General features: G+C 54.4%; 1 protein-coding gene across 2 annotated transcripts in view; it reads left to right on the forward strand.

Moving 5' to 3' along the window:
* Positions 1-10663, forward strand: part of LOC112980856 (rho GTPase-activating protein 20-like) — a 38924-nt gene extending 28261 nt beyond the window's left edge. For both annotated transcript variants that reach the window (XM_064518500.1, XM_064518501.1), the window contains 9 exons: positions 647-724; positions 1875-1941; positions 2339-2527; positions 2975-3150; positions 3635-3796; positions 4947-5056; positions 5395-5584; positions 6216-6333; positions 6932-10663. In XM_064518500.1, the coding sequence (XP_064374570.1) occupies positions 647-724; positions 1875-1941; positions 2339-2527; positions 2975-3150; positions 3635-3796; positions 4947-5056; positions 5395-5584; positions 6216-6333; positions 6932-8670 (2829 nt within the window). In that variant the 3' untranslated portion in view covers positions 8671-10663. The remainder of the gene's footprint in view (positions 1-646; positions 725-1874; positions 1942-2338; positions 2528-2974; positions 3151-3634; positions 3797-4946; positions 5057-5394; positions 5585-6215; positions 6334-6931) is intronic.
* Positions 10664-15063: the final 4400 nt, after the last annotated feature.

A 15063-nucleotide genomic window follows, 5' to 3' on the forward strand; every position in this document is an offset into this window, starting at 1 on the left:
CAAAGGTTTTAGGGAGTGCAGCTGCATACTTCCTGCTGGAAGCTCCCTCGGAGAGTTTCGTTTAGGAAATCGGGAGGTAGTCAGACCCTTAACAAAGAGATATTGATAAGATATTGATCGTCAAAGAGTCACTGGAGTGTTCTCCTGAGTTCATATACTGGAATGTGTTCCTGTCCCTTCATATTACTAGCGTGCATTTCTAGGCTTCATGCCAAGCTTGGTGGGCCACCTTCACCTCCTGGTGACTCTCCTCTCAGAGAAGGACCCCAGGCACTCGATTCGTTAGTGCCGTGCTCACCCTTCGGAGTGACAGTGGCACTGCTATCAGTCAACTACCAACGTGATCAAATGCAGCATCTGAACACTACCCAGTTCCTGTGATTTCCACTGGGTGAAGCCTTTTGATGCTGTAATAAACCAGTGATAGAAGTAGCTGGGAACAGGTTTCACACTGCCTAGCCATCACCTTTAACAATGATTCCAGTGTAGTTTGAATTAGCACAACTCTTCTAACCATCGGTATTTAGTAAAGGCAGTCAGTAGACAGATTAGTGACATTTTCCCCTGATTTTCAAGCTACAAGAAACTGCAATCAAACTTCATGCTTGTTTATCAGCTTACTGTATTTTCTTGTTTTCCTTTCTAGACTGCCACAGTCAATGTGTCCAATGTGGAAACTGTAGACAGTGTGATCAAGAAGACACTTGAACAGCTTGGACTACCCGTAAGTGACTACTGTATGGTCTGCCAGGTCTTAGCTTGAGAGGCCGGCAACATCTGGTTTGTGGGGTAGTGCAGATGTGGAGAAGTCTAGATTTGCTGTAGTTAAACTTTAAGGCATTAATATTCTCCGGACTACAAGATGAAGCGAACTGGTTTCGTGGATACAAAAAATCAGAAACGCAGACATACTTACATGCCTACATTAAATTCAAGCCTCGTGTAATGAAGTCCTTTGGATTTCAGAAGACTTCAAAGCTCATGCTCAGCATTAGTCTTGAGCCAAACTTTTCAAAGGACTATTAATGTAGCCATGAAATGACTGAGCAAATCAGTGCTGTTATCAGACAAACCTTTTCCCATTCCCCCTTTTCCCAGGGGTCCATCAATTACAGTATTTAGCAGGGGGCTCCGATAGTGTCCCAGTAGTTTAATACCAAGCAGGGCTGTGCAAGGTATCGCTGAAATAGTCCTGGGAAGCCTTCTTCTCACCACATATTAAGAAAATCACTTCTGTTGTGTCATATGCTCACGTGTAGTTTTACGAACACGAGGCTGATGATGCTCCATAGCTCCCCAGCGTTGCGAGAGGATGAATCTTTCTCCCCTTGCTTCCGCTCGCGGAATATACGAGGACAGTACATCACACCGGCGTGGCTGTGCTTTGGCATGCAAGGGGAAGTAGGAAATACTTGGGATGGCAGGAACCCAAATAGGCAGATTCGTGACCTGACCTGGCAGCAGCAGCTACTCGCATGGGCCTGTTGAGGTGGAAGGTGGTATTGCGCTTGGTGAAGGACGCTGCCGTTCCCGAGCAAGCGCCAGGACTGCACTGCTGGAGCTTTGCTCGGCGTGTCGGGGACTTCCCGCGTCGAAGCCTACCGGGGGGACATTCAGGAGACCTTAGTGCGGGTCCACATCCCGCCAGCTCCAGCCCCTCTGTCTCCTGAACCTTTCCCCTTCCGCTGCACGTCCGACGGGCAGGCCCATCCCTCCCAGCCGCGCCGTCCCGGAGACGGCCACGCGCTTCCCGCCCCCCGGGCCACGCCGCCACGGTCCCTATCTGCTGCTTCCCGCCTGGCGTGCAGCCTCGCCGAGCCTCGTCCTGGCCCCCTGACCTCGTTCTCTTCTCTTCTCTGTCCCTCGCTTTCCAGGGTAGAACAAATGACCACCACCTCTGGGTGACCTCAGGAAAAGATGACCCCGCTTACCCTCTCATCGGTAAGAGCTTTCCCACTTCCCTCAGTTCCAGCACCAGCAGGATAAGCGATAAATGACACGGGAACGTCCGCCAGAGAAGCCTCTCAAGCTGCGCTCCTCCCTAAAAGCAGCAGTGCCAGGGAGGCGGTGTCAAGCTCTTTTGTCGCTTGGCTTATGGCCTCAGGATCCGTTTAATCAAGGGACGAGCGGCCGGCCGGGTGTAACTTGGTCAACTTGTTTGTAAAGCAGTGGCCACGTACGTGCAGGTGTGCCCTCGCCGCTTCGGGCTTCAGGCGGAGGTTGTGAGCAGCTGCAGTGGGAGCCACTGGATGCGGCTGCGTTCCCTGCCCAGGCCTGGAGCCGCTTTTGCCCGGTTGCACACCTTTGCCTGCTCTTCATGCCCCGCTTCACTCAACAGGGCACGAGACTCCTTTCAGCATCGCACTGAACTGCCTCCGAAGCTCTGTCGACCAGCAGCAAGGAACCAACAACAACACCCTCCCGGCTGACGGGACAGAAGCTGCCCTCCTTGATCAGCTCCCGAAGGAAAAACAGTGCCAGTTTGTCCTGAAGCCCAGGCTCCAAGCTTCAGTGCAGCTGAGGAGAGGTAGGGGCTGAAGCAGAGACCGCTGCTCCCCGCGGCAATGCTGAAGTCCTCCGTGACGCACTTACCCCAAGTGGCTCCCACACCCGAGCGCCTGCAAAGAGGGGGGAATTGCAGGGGGGGTGAGGATGGGGGGGCTAAGCTTGTCAAAGGTAGCTCAGAACTAGCTTTCAGCCCTTCAACGGCTTTCAGTAGCAAGCTGTTCTCACGCTGAACAGGCAGCAAGGCTCCCGGAAGAACAGAGAGTGAATAATGGTTGTGCTGATGGTTGAAAGACGAACCAGTGGTTTCACTGCTGCGTGTTGTCTGCCCATCCCCATTTAGCGTGCACTCCTTCACCAAGCAATGGCAGAAAGCCCTTGTGTTGCTGGGAACCTGTCCGCAGCTGCGGATCGCTTGCTGGACACTAGGAAGGAGAGATGTGTAACAACGGTCTGTGTTTTGTTTCAGAATCGTTGCAGAAACACACCAAGAGGAAGAAGTCCTTGATCGACTGGGCCCTGCGCCGCAGTACCAGTACGCCCACTGGCAGTCCTCCTTCCCAGTCGCCCACCACCCCACGGAAGCTCTTTGGCCTGTCCCTGTCCTCTGTCTGTCCGGATGGGATCCTTCCCAAGCCGATCATGGTAAGGAGCAGCCTTGGCTGTACGTCCTGGCATAAACTTTGTGTGTACTACCTGTTTAGCCAGGAATTTAAAATCACCTGTGGTATTTATGGGGTTGGATGGGGATGAAGAACAGCATTTGCCTGTGGTTCAGATGTAGCTCAGCAGCACGGGTGAACGCGTCCCTTCCTGCATTCCCTCCTGCATCATCTGTACCACTTCCTGCACAGACGCCCATCCTGTTGCAGGGGGCATCGCCAAACGGGTCAGCACAGCCCGACAAGGGACAGTGTCAGTGGACTAACCAATGCTGCGTAGCCTAGACCTCCTTCGCTGCAAGAGTCAGCTGAGCCCACGCTTGCCACAGGATAAGAGCACCCACATGGACCCTTTCTCAGTCATGATAAATCTTCCCCTAAAATCCTGTTACAATATCTGAGGCATAATGCACTCAAGCAATAGGGTAGAAGAGTAAGCTTTCAAGTGTAACTGGGCTTTTTCGTAGGATATGCTGCTTCTGCTGTACCATGAAGGTCCCTCCACCAGGGGCATTTTCAGACGCTCTGCCAATGCCAAGACTTGCAAGGAACTGAAAGAGAAACTGAACTCTGGAGATGATGTCCAGGTGGATGGAGAGTCAGTCTTCGTGGCTGCAGCAGTCATCACGGTATGTCTGGCCAAGCAGCTCGGCTCTCCAGGCTAGTCTCACCTTCTTTCTTTTAGTAAGGAAGCAACATGGACTTTTGTGGGGAGGGAATATTTGGGGGGGGGGAGGAACAAAACGTTTTCCAGCCAAGCATGTTCTCACCTGATGGCCTGGTCCATCTGTGTGCACGCAGGTGTCTGTGTGACCTGGAGGAGGTGGTTTTAGTACGCAGAAACGTGCACTGGCCCCGCGTTTCATTCTGCGCCTCCCCGTACGAGGCAGCCGCCCGCTGCGGAGCGTGGTAGTGTCTGAGCCCCGAGGCAGCCGCGGTGTTCGTGCCCAGCGCACAACAGCGTGCCGGCGTCCGGGCTGAGCAGCGCGGGTGCCGCCTGCCCCCGTGGGCAGGAAGGCGGCGGGGCAGCCCCACGGCTGCTCTCGGTCCTTGCTGGACTCGCAGAGCAGAGTGCAGGGAGCTGCCGGCGGCGTGCGACTCCCTGCGAGCGTGACCGCTCTGCGTCCCCCAGCAGAGGCCTCGCTCAAAGGCCGCCGGCGCTGACAGACCCTGAGCCTGCACCCTCTAATGAGGCAGCAAGCGTCAGAGAAAGCTGCTCCCGAATCCACATGGAGGGGTTTGAACTTGGGGTTAGACCCAAGCTTTAATAAGGAAAGCCTGTCTCTTGCACAGGCAATTAAATCTGGCTAGAGCAATTCAGGAGCCCGAAATAAACACCCCTGTTTCTTGCACTTGCTGGCCTCGTACAGCAAACGGTTCACTGGGAAGATATTCAGGCACTTGCCAACACAAGACACGTGTTGAGTTGTTAAATAGTCCCACGAGAAAAGTGGCAACAATCTCCATTGCTAGAAATGTTTAGAACAGGACTGTAATACTTAGATATTAGTCCTTTACCGTTATAAAACAGAGAGCAATCCTGTTGTGAGGAGGGGCAGGGCGTGAGGGTTGGCCGTTCACCCTCTCCCAGCACGAGCTGCAGACGACGAGCCCGGAGGACAGCGTGGCAGGAGTGGGGAGGGGAAGAGAAATGCATTTGTGTCGTATCTCATTTTATCTTGTGCTTAATATGAATAAACACTGACTTTATGCATCATGAAACCAACACAAGAAATTCAAAACTGACCAGACTGCTCTGCATATATATATTTAATTCAGGATTTTCTCCGAAATATACCTGACAGTGTTCTATCCTCAGACATGCACGGACTGTGGATGGAAGCTGTGGACACAGAAAATCGGGCACATAAGATTGAAGCCATCAAAAGGTTTGTAAAAGCCTTTGTAAAAGCTTTGCTTGGTGGGAGAAGAGGGAGTATATGGCCTTAAGCATAGTCGTCTTGTTCTGGGAGACTCTGGGTGCTCTGTGCTTGGCCGAGGCGCTGTGGACATCTTCCCTCGTGCCCTGAGTATCCGTCCTTGGTCCCTCAGCCTCTGGAAGCAGAAAGGCTGGGCAATGTGGATGTAAAGTTGTGGCTCCCAAGTTGTTAGAGGGGAGTAACAAAAAGGCAGAAGAGGGCAAAAGCTTTGGGAAGCAATTTCGGATGTTCAGAGACCAGGTTTTTATGAACAACCCTGTTTTCCTTGGTTCCCTCTCCCTGTGCAGTCTCGTCAGTCAGCTCCCGGAGGCCAACCTCCTCTTGCTCAGACACCTCTTTGGAGTCCTGCATCACATTGAGCAGAATTCAGGCGTGAATCAGATGAATGCCTTTAACCTGGCGCTCTGCATAGCGCCCAATATGCTGTGGCTACCTGGTCCCACGGGGCCTGAAGAGGAGAGCAGGTCTACAAAGAAGGTAATTTTTTTGTAGGTTTGGCCCCAAGATGGTCTTTCCTTTACACAGCTTTGTATAGGCATGGTATTCCTTTTGTAGGCTAAAAGGAGGCACAGGGTCAGCGACACTGCCAGCTGAGCAGCTTCATCCTTTCCCCTGCCCAGCTGGTAGGGGAACTTAGCCGCCCAGTTTGTGCAAGGCAGAAAGAGAAGCTGTGGCTGCTTTACCGGCTGAGCTGGCCTCCGGGGCACTCGCAGGGAAGGTGGAGCCGCTTACCTTAGACACTGCCGCTTCAGCTGGGTCTAAAGCTGTCGAGCAGAGAGAAGCTAAGCAGTGAACATGACGGTGCATTGGGAGGTGGTGGTGGTGGGGGAATTACTTGTAGTTTATGAGGTGTTGTGAATAGTAAGAAAAAAAAACAGAACATGCCGTACCAGGCTCACTTTACCAGTTCAGCCTCTTGCCCCAGGTGTGGTGAGTACAGAAGTGCTGCCACATCGTCACAGCTTCTTGAGCAAAAGGTTCTGCAGGCAATTACATGTTTGTCTGAGAAAAAGCATCTCTGAGACGCCTCCCAGGGCAGATTTGACTTGTTTTATATAACGGGCCATATTTTCTTGAAACCGACTCCAGGAATTCGTGTCTTTGACAGGTGGCCATGCTGGTGCAGTTCCTGATTGAAAACTCAGCAGAGATTTTTGGAGGTGACATTGCTTCCTTGTTTCAAAGACCAGACAAAAAGAAGTCCAAAAACTCCGAGGACTCCCTAGGTAAGGTGATGGCACTGTGTCTTCCAGGAATGTTTGAAATCTTTTAAAAATAGGTAAACTCCTCATGTGAAAGAGTTTGCTTTCCCTTCACCTCTCTACTAAGGAAAACCACTGAAAAACAGTTGGTTTTAGTTTTCCCTTTCCCAGTCAGGCAGAGGCAGGAAGCAAGGGGAGGGCGGAGGGCTGAGGTGCAGCAGCTGCGGTGTGTCCCTGGACGTGGCTGTCTTTCTCCGTGGCTGCTGTTCCATCTAGCCCAGCTTAGAGTACCGACACAGGAGTTTAGAATGGCCTTAGCAATGCACAGCTCAGCAACCTTTTCTTCCAAATCAGTTTTCTAAAGTTAAACCAAGTGGTTGAATGGAAAGAGATCGAGTCATCGCTGTTAATTGTCCCGTGAACGCAGACTAGCAGTGAAAGCTCAGGTCACCAAGCCAGAATTTTTGGTGTTGTTCCCAGTTCTGCTCTAGTCTCTGGGAAAAATCATGAATCTTTGTTTTCCCATCTGCAAAATGGAGTTGATAGTATTTCCCGTGGTTGTAAGGCACTGTGTTGGGTTAGGAAACACAGGCAACTGATTAATTTGCACTCTCTGCCCCAGGCATAGGCTTGGCTCAGCATGATGATTCCTCTGACGAGCTGGAGTTTTCTGCTTGTGACCCAGAAGGACCAAAGCACCTGGTGCCTGACACAGATGCCGTCTTTGAACCATCCAGCAGCTTGTTACTGGATGAGGAGCAAGAAGACTGGGACTTGTTCAGCGAGATCACAGCTTGCTACCAAAGCAAAGCTGGGAAGAACGCCAGCGCAGACAGCTACGACCTCCTGGAAGAAGAGGGCTCCTTCTGCTCCATCGGCTCAATACGCTCCCTCAGCCCAGCCAGGGATCGGTGCTCGTCGGAGCCCAGCGTCTGCCTCAGCTCCCGGCTCCCTGCCCAGAGCCACGAGCCGGTGGCCCGTCAGTCCAGCTGCGACGCTACCATCATGCACAGCCGCACCGACTACATCCACCGGCTCAAGCAGCTGCAGGTGGAGAGCCAGAAGCTGATCGATGAAGGCCTAAGCCCTGGGGTTAGCAGTGCCAGGCAGAACTTCTGGCGATCGCCCCAGGCCAGCTCCACGGCGAAGAAGCTCAGCCTTCAGAAATCCAGCCTGTCCAACAGGTCCAGCTTCTCTAGCCTGTCCTCCACCACCACCTCCCCCTCTGCTTCCTCGCTGAGCTCCTTAGACAGTGCCTTCTCCTACTGCTCGGAGTCATCAGCTGTCAGTCCTACAGATGTCTCGTCCCTGCCTTTCATGTTCGGGACGTCTGCCAGGCTCCATGCTGTGTCCCCCAGGCTTGCCAAGAGGCCCCTGAAAGAGTGGCAGCAGTCCCCGACGTCCTCTTTGCCCTCGCATCCCTGTGACCTGGACACTTTCCGTGCGTGTGAACCCAGGGCTGCAGAGAGCAGCCCTCGCGCTGGGGAGGAGAGGAGTTCTGCATCCACCGGCAGAGCAGCCACGGGAAGCCTGCTGACCGACATCGACTGGGGGGAAGAGGAGAGACAGCTGAGGGGTGTACGGGGCCCTGGCGCCGGGCTCAGGAGCCTGGGTTATCCCAAGGAGTTTGAACAAAATCCTGAGCACCCGGTTCCCAGCCCAGCTGGTGAGAAATCCCCGCAGATCAGCCACCAGCAGCACAGGGAGAAGGCGGTGAAGCACATCGAGATCAAAAGTCTGGATGCCTCCCCTCCAAACCAGGAAAGCCTGAAGCGCACCAAGATAACTTTCTACGTGGCCCCAAATAAAGAAAGCTCTTGGGGGTCTCCGGTGGAAGAGGAGGAGGAGAGATTCCCGGCGAACGCCAGCAGCAGCGACTTGGCCAGCAGCAGCCGTGAGCAAAGGCTGTCCAGGAGCTTGCAGACTGTAAGAGTCCACATCCCCCAGACAGTTTTCTACGGGCAGAACACGCCCCTGGTCCTGCAGTCCCGCTCCAGGCACCACCAGCACGGACCGACCACCCCGCCCGTGCCGGCGGAGCGCACAGCCAGCCCCCGGAGTGCCTCCGCTGCCGGGCAGCGGGAGCCCAGGCCGCTGGAAACGGCGCAGGCGCCGACCCAGAGCAAGGGCTTCGGCACGTTCAGCCACACCATCCGCATCATCCTGCCCGCTTCCATTCGGAACACGGTCAGGGAATACTTCAGGCACGAGGAGACCAAGAACTGCCGCGCGGCAGAGGCGGCCGCGGTGGAGAACGAACTGCTCCGGAGCAGGGCGGAGTGGCTCAGGAGCCAGCCGCCCGCAGAGGCGGCCGCGGAGGAGCGCGATACGGTGGCGTTTGCGGAGGAGACATTTGTCTAGGCAGGCAGCTGCGGGAGAACTGAGGGCTTTCTGTGTATGTGCAGCAGAAAATATTCTGTAAGATATGACCAAGGTGTGAAGAGTCTAACAGGCTGCATGGGGCAGTAAGTGTAAAGTGACACTAATGTGTAAGTAATGTTGGGGTTTAACATTTGTTTGGGTGGGGTTTTTTGTTATTTTTTTTCTTTACACCCTTTTTCTACTGAAGACACTTAATTGACTGGGTATTGAGTGGGCGGAATGCCACCAAGCTCTGTCCCTGAATTAGCTGACCTACGGAGTCTTACTCCATTTCTTTTTAAAGGGGGAAAGGAGAAACTCCGCTTTGTTTTCTCCAGTCATTAGTGTGTGTGGATGACTGGAGAACTGGGGCAGCTAAAACTCCATCAGAATTAGTTAGTGATCATCTTTAAGCTTGCACAAAATTCTCCACTGTTCACTGTTCGTCACCACCATTCATCCAAAGGAAGGCCCTTCACCTCCAGCCCAGAAACCACTGCTGCTTCTCTCTTCTCACGTTCCTTTTGTCCCTTGGTGGTCTAGCTCGCTGCCCGTGTTCATTGCTGCTTGAGGCTGTGCTCCAGAAACACCAAATGGAGCCCAAGGCCCAGCTTCCACTGTCAGAAGCCATTGGTAACCTTTTTACTCTGAGATTCCTTTTTTTCCAATTAATTATGCATTAATTCTCTTCTCTCCTGCCTCTCCCAAAACGAGCATTTGGCAGAGCCACAGCTGCTACAAAGAACTCTAGCTCAGGCCTTTCAGCAGAGCTATGAGCATTTGTCTCCTGTGATCTCCCCTGGGAGTAGCTGGTCCTTCTAGTCCTAGGAAAGATGACATTATTTCTGGTGATGGTGAAATTTCAGAAGGCTCTTTTCAGAGACGGGGTGGATGGAGCTCCTAATCAAATCCCCAGTCAGGGGGACTGGGGCGGGGGGGGGGGTTAAGTAGGATTTGGCTTTAGCAAGAAGTCAAGGAGCTGTGGAAGTAGTTGAGAGTGTTGTCAAGTGGATGCTGAAGCAAAGTCCCATCTGGCCAGAAAGCTGTCAGCCCACAAAGCTGAGACCATCCAGGCTTCAGCAGTGCTAATGCTGCCTCAGAGCAGTGATGCGTTCCCGCTCCGCAAAGCACATGGCCCGTGTGCTCGGGCAGTGCTAGGTGTGGCCGCGTGCCGGGCAGGGTCGAGCCTGCAAGGCAGCTTGTGTTGCACCCAAGAGAGATGCAGCCGGCGGCCTGCCGGAGCATCCCTGCGAGGCACTCAAGGAAGCGCTCCCAAGAGCCTCAGCCGCGGTGGGACTTGCTTGGAGGGCGGCGGTGCTGCCAGCTGAGCTTTAACAAGAAGCTGAGGCAGCCACACTGGTTTCTTAGGTGTAAAGAAAGCAATGGGAAAAGTCTCGGAGCTTAGGGGTGTTTCATTTGAAAGTTACGTGAAAGTTTTCTAAGTTGGTTTCTCTCAGAGACACCCCTTTTACTCAATTAACAGTGAATGGGTGAAGAAGGACAAAAGAAATAATGATGACTGAAAGCTGATCCTTGTGCAGCAAGTGCCCCTGCAAGCGGCTGCGGCTGCCATGGCCGTTCCCGGCGCTCCGAACCCCTGCCGTGGTTCAGCTCTCGTGCAGGTGGGGAAGCCACCGCCGTAAAGTGGTCTAATAAGCACCAGTCTGGTCTTCCACGTGCCTCTGACAGTCAGTAGCTGGAAGCGGGGCCAGCACCCCAATTCATGCCATCAAATGCCCCGTCAGGGGCTGAGGGAGGGCCAGAGCAAGGCCAGAATTCAATTTGGTATATGCAGAGTTTTTAATTCACCAGCTGTGGCACCTTCTGTCCCTCCCAACTCACCTTGGTGGCCTTTGTATGATGAAAGGTGTATATAATTGTAATACAAACCACCTGGCATCATTTCCCTCACGTATGAACACTAAAGAGACATTCACGGTCTTTTCTCCAAAGCTACGGTTGTAACTATGTCAATAAAAGAGACACAAGTTTGTTTGTCAGTGTGGTTGGTAATTGCACGCGTTCCCCTCACTCTCGTTTTTCCCCTCTTCTGCACTGGGGGGGGCGGGGGGGGGACTAGCAAAGCCCTGCTCCGTGCACTGAACCATTTCCAAGTCCTCCGGCACCCGACCAGGCTCAGCGCAGCACCCGCCTGCAGCCTGGGACCCCCCAGCTCCCGCTCTGCTCTGGAGCCCCAGGCGCCCGAGCTCCTCGCGGCGGGATTGGGCCTGCCGCAGGCGCCGGTGGAGGTGGGTGGGTAACACTGCTGCTGTTTCGGCGGAGAGTACAAAACCCCTCGGCCACAAGAAGAGCTGGTCCAGCGTGTGCGGGTCTGCTGCCCTGCTGCCCCAGCGTGTGCGTGCCCTGCAGGGCGCGGGTTGCAGCACCCGCCCCCGTAGCCCTGCAAGCAGGGAGGGGGGTTCGTTCTTGCTGCTGAGGGCAAGACCCCACCCGTGGGTGCCTTGGGGCTGCAGGATACCTGCCTGGCTGCAGATCTTTGAGACGCAGAACTCCCTAAGACAGTACGCTGCTTCTAAGACGACCCGCAGGGCTACGGCAGACGTTTGCCCCGCGTGCCACAGGCAGATGCTGCAGATCGCGGCTGAAACGCCCAGCGGAAGCTCAGCTCCCGGAGCCCGGTTTGCAGATTGCAGCCAAGCATCGTGGTGATAGCCACGCGCGGGGAGCTGCAGAGCTCCTGACACGGGGGTCTAGGTCTGGACAGGGTCGGCAAAACGAATCTGACGGGGTTTTTAGGAGCTGCTGTAAAATGAGTCATCTTCAGTCATTACTCTTATTTGCATCTTTCCAGGAAGGAGAAACTGCAGTAAATATTATCAGAAAAGTCTATTTGTACTTGGAAGAGAAATTAATCTGTACTCTAAACATGCTAAAGGATTGTAAACTGACTCGATGGCTGGGCTGGGCTCAGTTCAAACAAGGAGGGCCTGGACCAAATGCAGAGTAAGAGCTCCCAGTTTGCGTCACACAAAAGCATTAAGAGCAATTTAGAAAGACCCATCTAAAGAAACATTGGGGGGGAGGCAAAACACAATTTTTTTTTTCCCCCCTCTCATCTTAGTCTGCCTAATACGGGCCCATTTCCTCAGAGAGTTGCTCTAACCTAGGTCTTTATCAATACTTTTTCTTCATTTAAAAAAAAAAAAAAAAAAAAAAAAAACCTCCCCCAAATTTCTCAGAAAAGGTTAACGTTAACGACCGGTCCTGGGCACACCGCAGCACGGCAGCGGCAGCTCCGCACTCACCCATGTTTGCTACTTCACGCAGACCAAAATACTTCAGTGCCAACCCGGTGTCCAGGGAGGTCGAGGAAGTTACAGATTAAACAAAACAGCTACCTCAGCAGCAAGAAAATGTTTTTGCCAAGCTCCATGCGTGTGATTGATGACACTGTCTTTAGCCTTTGCTAGGAGGGCTTGACTTTGGCATCGAGAAACTAATCACCAGTGGCATAAAGACAACTTATTTCAACAAGGAAAAGGGCGTCTTGGTACCCATTGCTGTTTCACGCGCAATATTTTAGCAGCACTATGTTAGAAAGGTTTGGACTGATGATACGCTGCAGCTGGGTCTCGGGGACGAGCTGTGGCCTCGGCCCAGTGCTAAATGCTGACAGCTACCAGCAAGGCTGATCGAGCCGGAAACTTTGCCCTCGCCCAGCTCGGCAGCTTTTCATCTGACGAGGCAGGCGCACCTCATCGTGCAGCACGACAACGATGGGCCTGGAGAGACCCGCATCTGCTCTCGGCACGTCCGGAAACCCATGGGAGGGCTCTTGTCACGTGAGGAAAAAATTGGCACCAGCCGCCCGGTCGGGGAGCAGCGAGTCCTGGCTGCCTGCGGCTGCGGCCGACCACAGCGCCTGGGCCCCGGAGGGAAGCTTGCCCGGGCCGCGCGCTGCCGGTCCCCAGGCGTTGCGCTGGGAAGCCAACCAGCCGTGCCGAGAAAGGCGTGAAGCTGCAGTAAACGCGCATCCCGCCCTCGCTGATCCCGGGAAACGTCACCGAACCCGGACAGGGTCCCCAACTCTGCTCCTCTGCGGCAGCAGGGAGCCAGTCCGGCCTTCCCTCTACCCGTCTCCAGGGCGGTAGAGGAAGGGGAAGGCCGAACTACACCGTTCCCTCTTGGAGCCGTTGCTGAGGAAAAGGCTGTGTAGTTCAGAGCGGGCTCCGGCGTTCAGCCTCGCTTGCCGAGTCCTCCAGCCATAGGAATAGCCACTTGCTTTCTGTCTGGAGCACACAGGGTTGCACTCCCAGGGTTGCACACACACTGCCTTGTTCCAAGAAAACCAGCTCTTTCAGCCTAAGCCTTCTCTTCCCTGCAGGTCCCACGCTGGTTCCGTTTTCAAGCCCTACAGCACAATTCCGGTATTTGCTCTGCATCCGAAAAATTCCTCACACTGATTGAAGGCAATAAACACTTCTCCTCTCTCCTTCCCCCGTTTGTCCTGGCCACACAAGAGCCTCTGCCAGTCTGACGTGGTCCGAGGGGCCGGGGCAGCGTGGGGCTCGGCCAGCGGCTCTCCGGGAGCTGCAGCCATGTAGCAGAGGGGCCCGGCAGCACCCGCCGCCCGCGCGTTTGCCTCCACCACGAAGCCCCCAGACAGCTTGACCTGTGCCAGGCTTCCGTGGATTTCCAGCTTGCTAAGGGCAAGACATCTGTGGTCCCTACAAAGGCCACAGGGCAGCACGTCCGACCTGGGGACGTGGACGACGTGCTGACCGAGGGGGTGACGCCTTTGCAGCAGCTGCTGCTACCTGCAGCCAAAGCGCCCCGTTACCGCCGGTGCCTGCCTGCTCCCCCACCACGGACGACGGCGGGCAGCAGCGCCTGGCAGCAGCGCTCCAGAGGTGCTGGCTTGAATAACCCCGTGGCACCAGAACACTGGCAGATACAGGCTGATCCCACAAGCACATATATCCTTCCTAGCTGTCACGGATGGTCTGGCGTGCTGGTCTTGGTGCTACACAAGACGGAGACTTGCCCTTCCCAGGGATGCAGAGATCTTATCTGCCACCTCAGGGCTCAGGTGTTGAGAGCTGCAGCGCTCCTTTTCCATGAGCCGTGGCGATAATGCAAGTCTGAAGGTTTAGCTCGCTGTAGATCAAGATGTTCCCCACATTTCTGCACCCAATCCTACCTCCACTAAGTCAGCAAAAGTCTCTCCCTACCTCCAAGCCATCAGCATGCATGCAGTAAGCTATTCATAGCTTTCTTAGGGATAGAAGATCAAGGCAGCTTGTGACCTGTGTCACCATCCAGCACGCTCCAAGTCTAGCTGAGAGGCGGGTAAGTGCATTAATGTGATGCCTTGCCTCTATACCCCCAAATCCTGGCTGCAGTCTGCAAGGGACTGTGCCATAAAGACACAAACATCCCAGGGCTCCTGGCTTCTGCTCAGAAAGGATCCCCCCGCCCTCTGCAAGCAGCAATTTTGTGCCGCCTCCTCCGCTACCCCGTGTGACCTGGCGGGACAGACCTGCCAGAGTGGTGCAGGCTGTTTTTGCCACCTGGATGTCCAAGGAAACAGCTCACCCCAGGAACTTATTCTTTGCAAAGCAGCCATTCTCTGAGGAGGAACGTGACAGTCACGCGAGCCTCTCCGCCACAGCTATCACCCCACTTGTCATCGCCCCAGGACGTGCCTGCGTGCCGAGAACGGACACCCCTCAGCAGCAGCCTGTGGTCCAGCTTTGACCTCGGGAGCAGGGGAGGGCTGCGAGCGGCACTGACAGGCCCCAGGTGACCCCCGCTTTGCAGGGGGGTGGTGGCAGCATGAGGAGAGGGGAGCGACATGAAGGAGCACTGAAGCTGGGGGATTTACTTCTCTTATTTGCCCCTTCTGCAGCCTGCAGTAAATCCCAAATCCTTATTTTATTCTTTTTGCTTTACTGTAGCAAACGTGGGGCAAGTTAGACAGGAGGAGGATGGATCACGAATCCCAAGAAATTCAAGTTCAGGTCGCACGCCTTCCCTTCTGCTTGCCGTGTTCAGGGAGCTGCCGACGGGCAGAGAGCTCCACCGCGTGTCGGACCGAAGCCCTCGGCGTTCGGGCGAAACCTGGCACCGTCTGCGGTGCTCAGCAGGGCTGGTGTTTAATGCTGGCGACCGAAGGTCTGCGAGCCTGGAGGCGACCGTGCTCTGGCTTTGCTGAATTCTGCCAGGTGGAGCCTGGCTTCCAAGCCCAGCACAAACGTATTGCAAATCTAGACAGTACTGGGGAAAACTCCAGAAGTAGGCAGAGCTGCGAGCTGGTCCCAGACAAAATCGTTTAACATAACTGCATGGAGCCTGATTTTTAAAAGGTCCTTTCCACTTTGCACCAGGAGGCTTAGTGTCTCGGGGGATCTCTTAAATGCCGTCTATTTAATG

This window comes from Dromaius novaehollandiae, chromosome 11 (genome assembly GCF_036370855.1).
Source record: "Dromaius novaehollandiae isolate bDroNov1 chromosome 11, bDroNov1.hap1, whole genome shotgun sequence".
NCBI classification, from domain to species: domain Eukaryota; kingdom Metazoa; phylum Chordata; class Aves; order Casuariiformes; family Dromaiidae; genus Dromaius; species Dromaius novaehollandiae.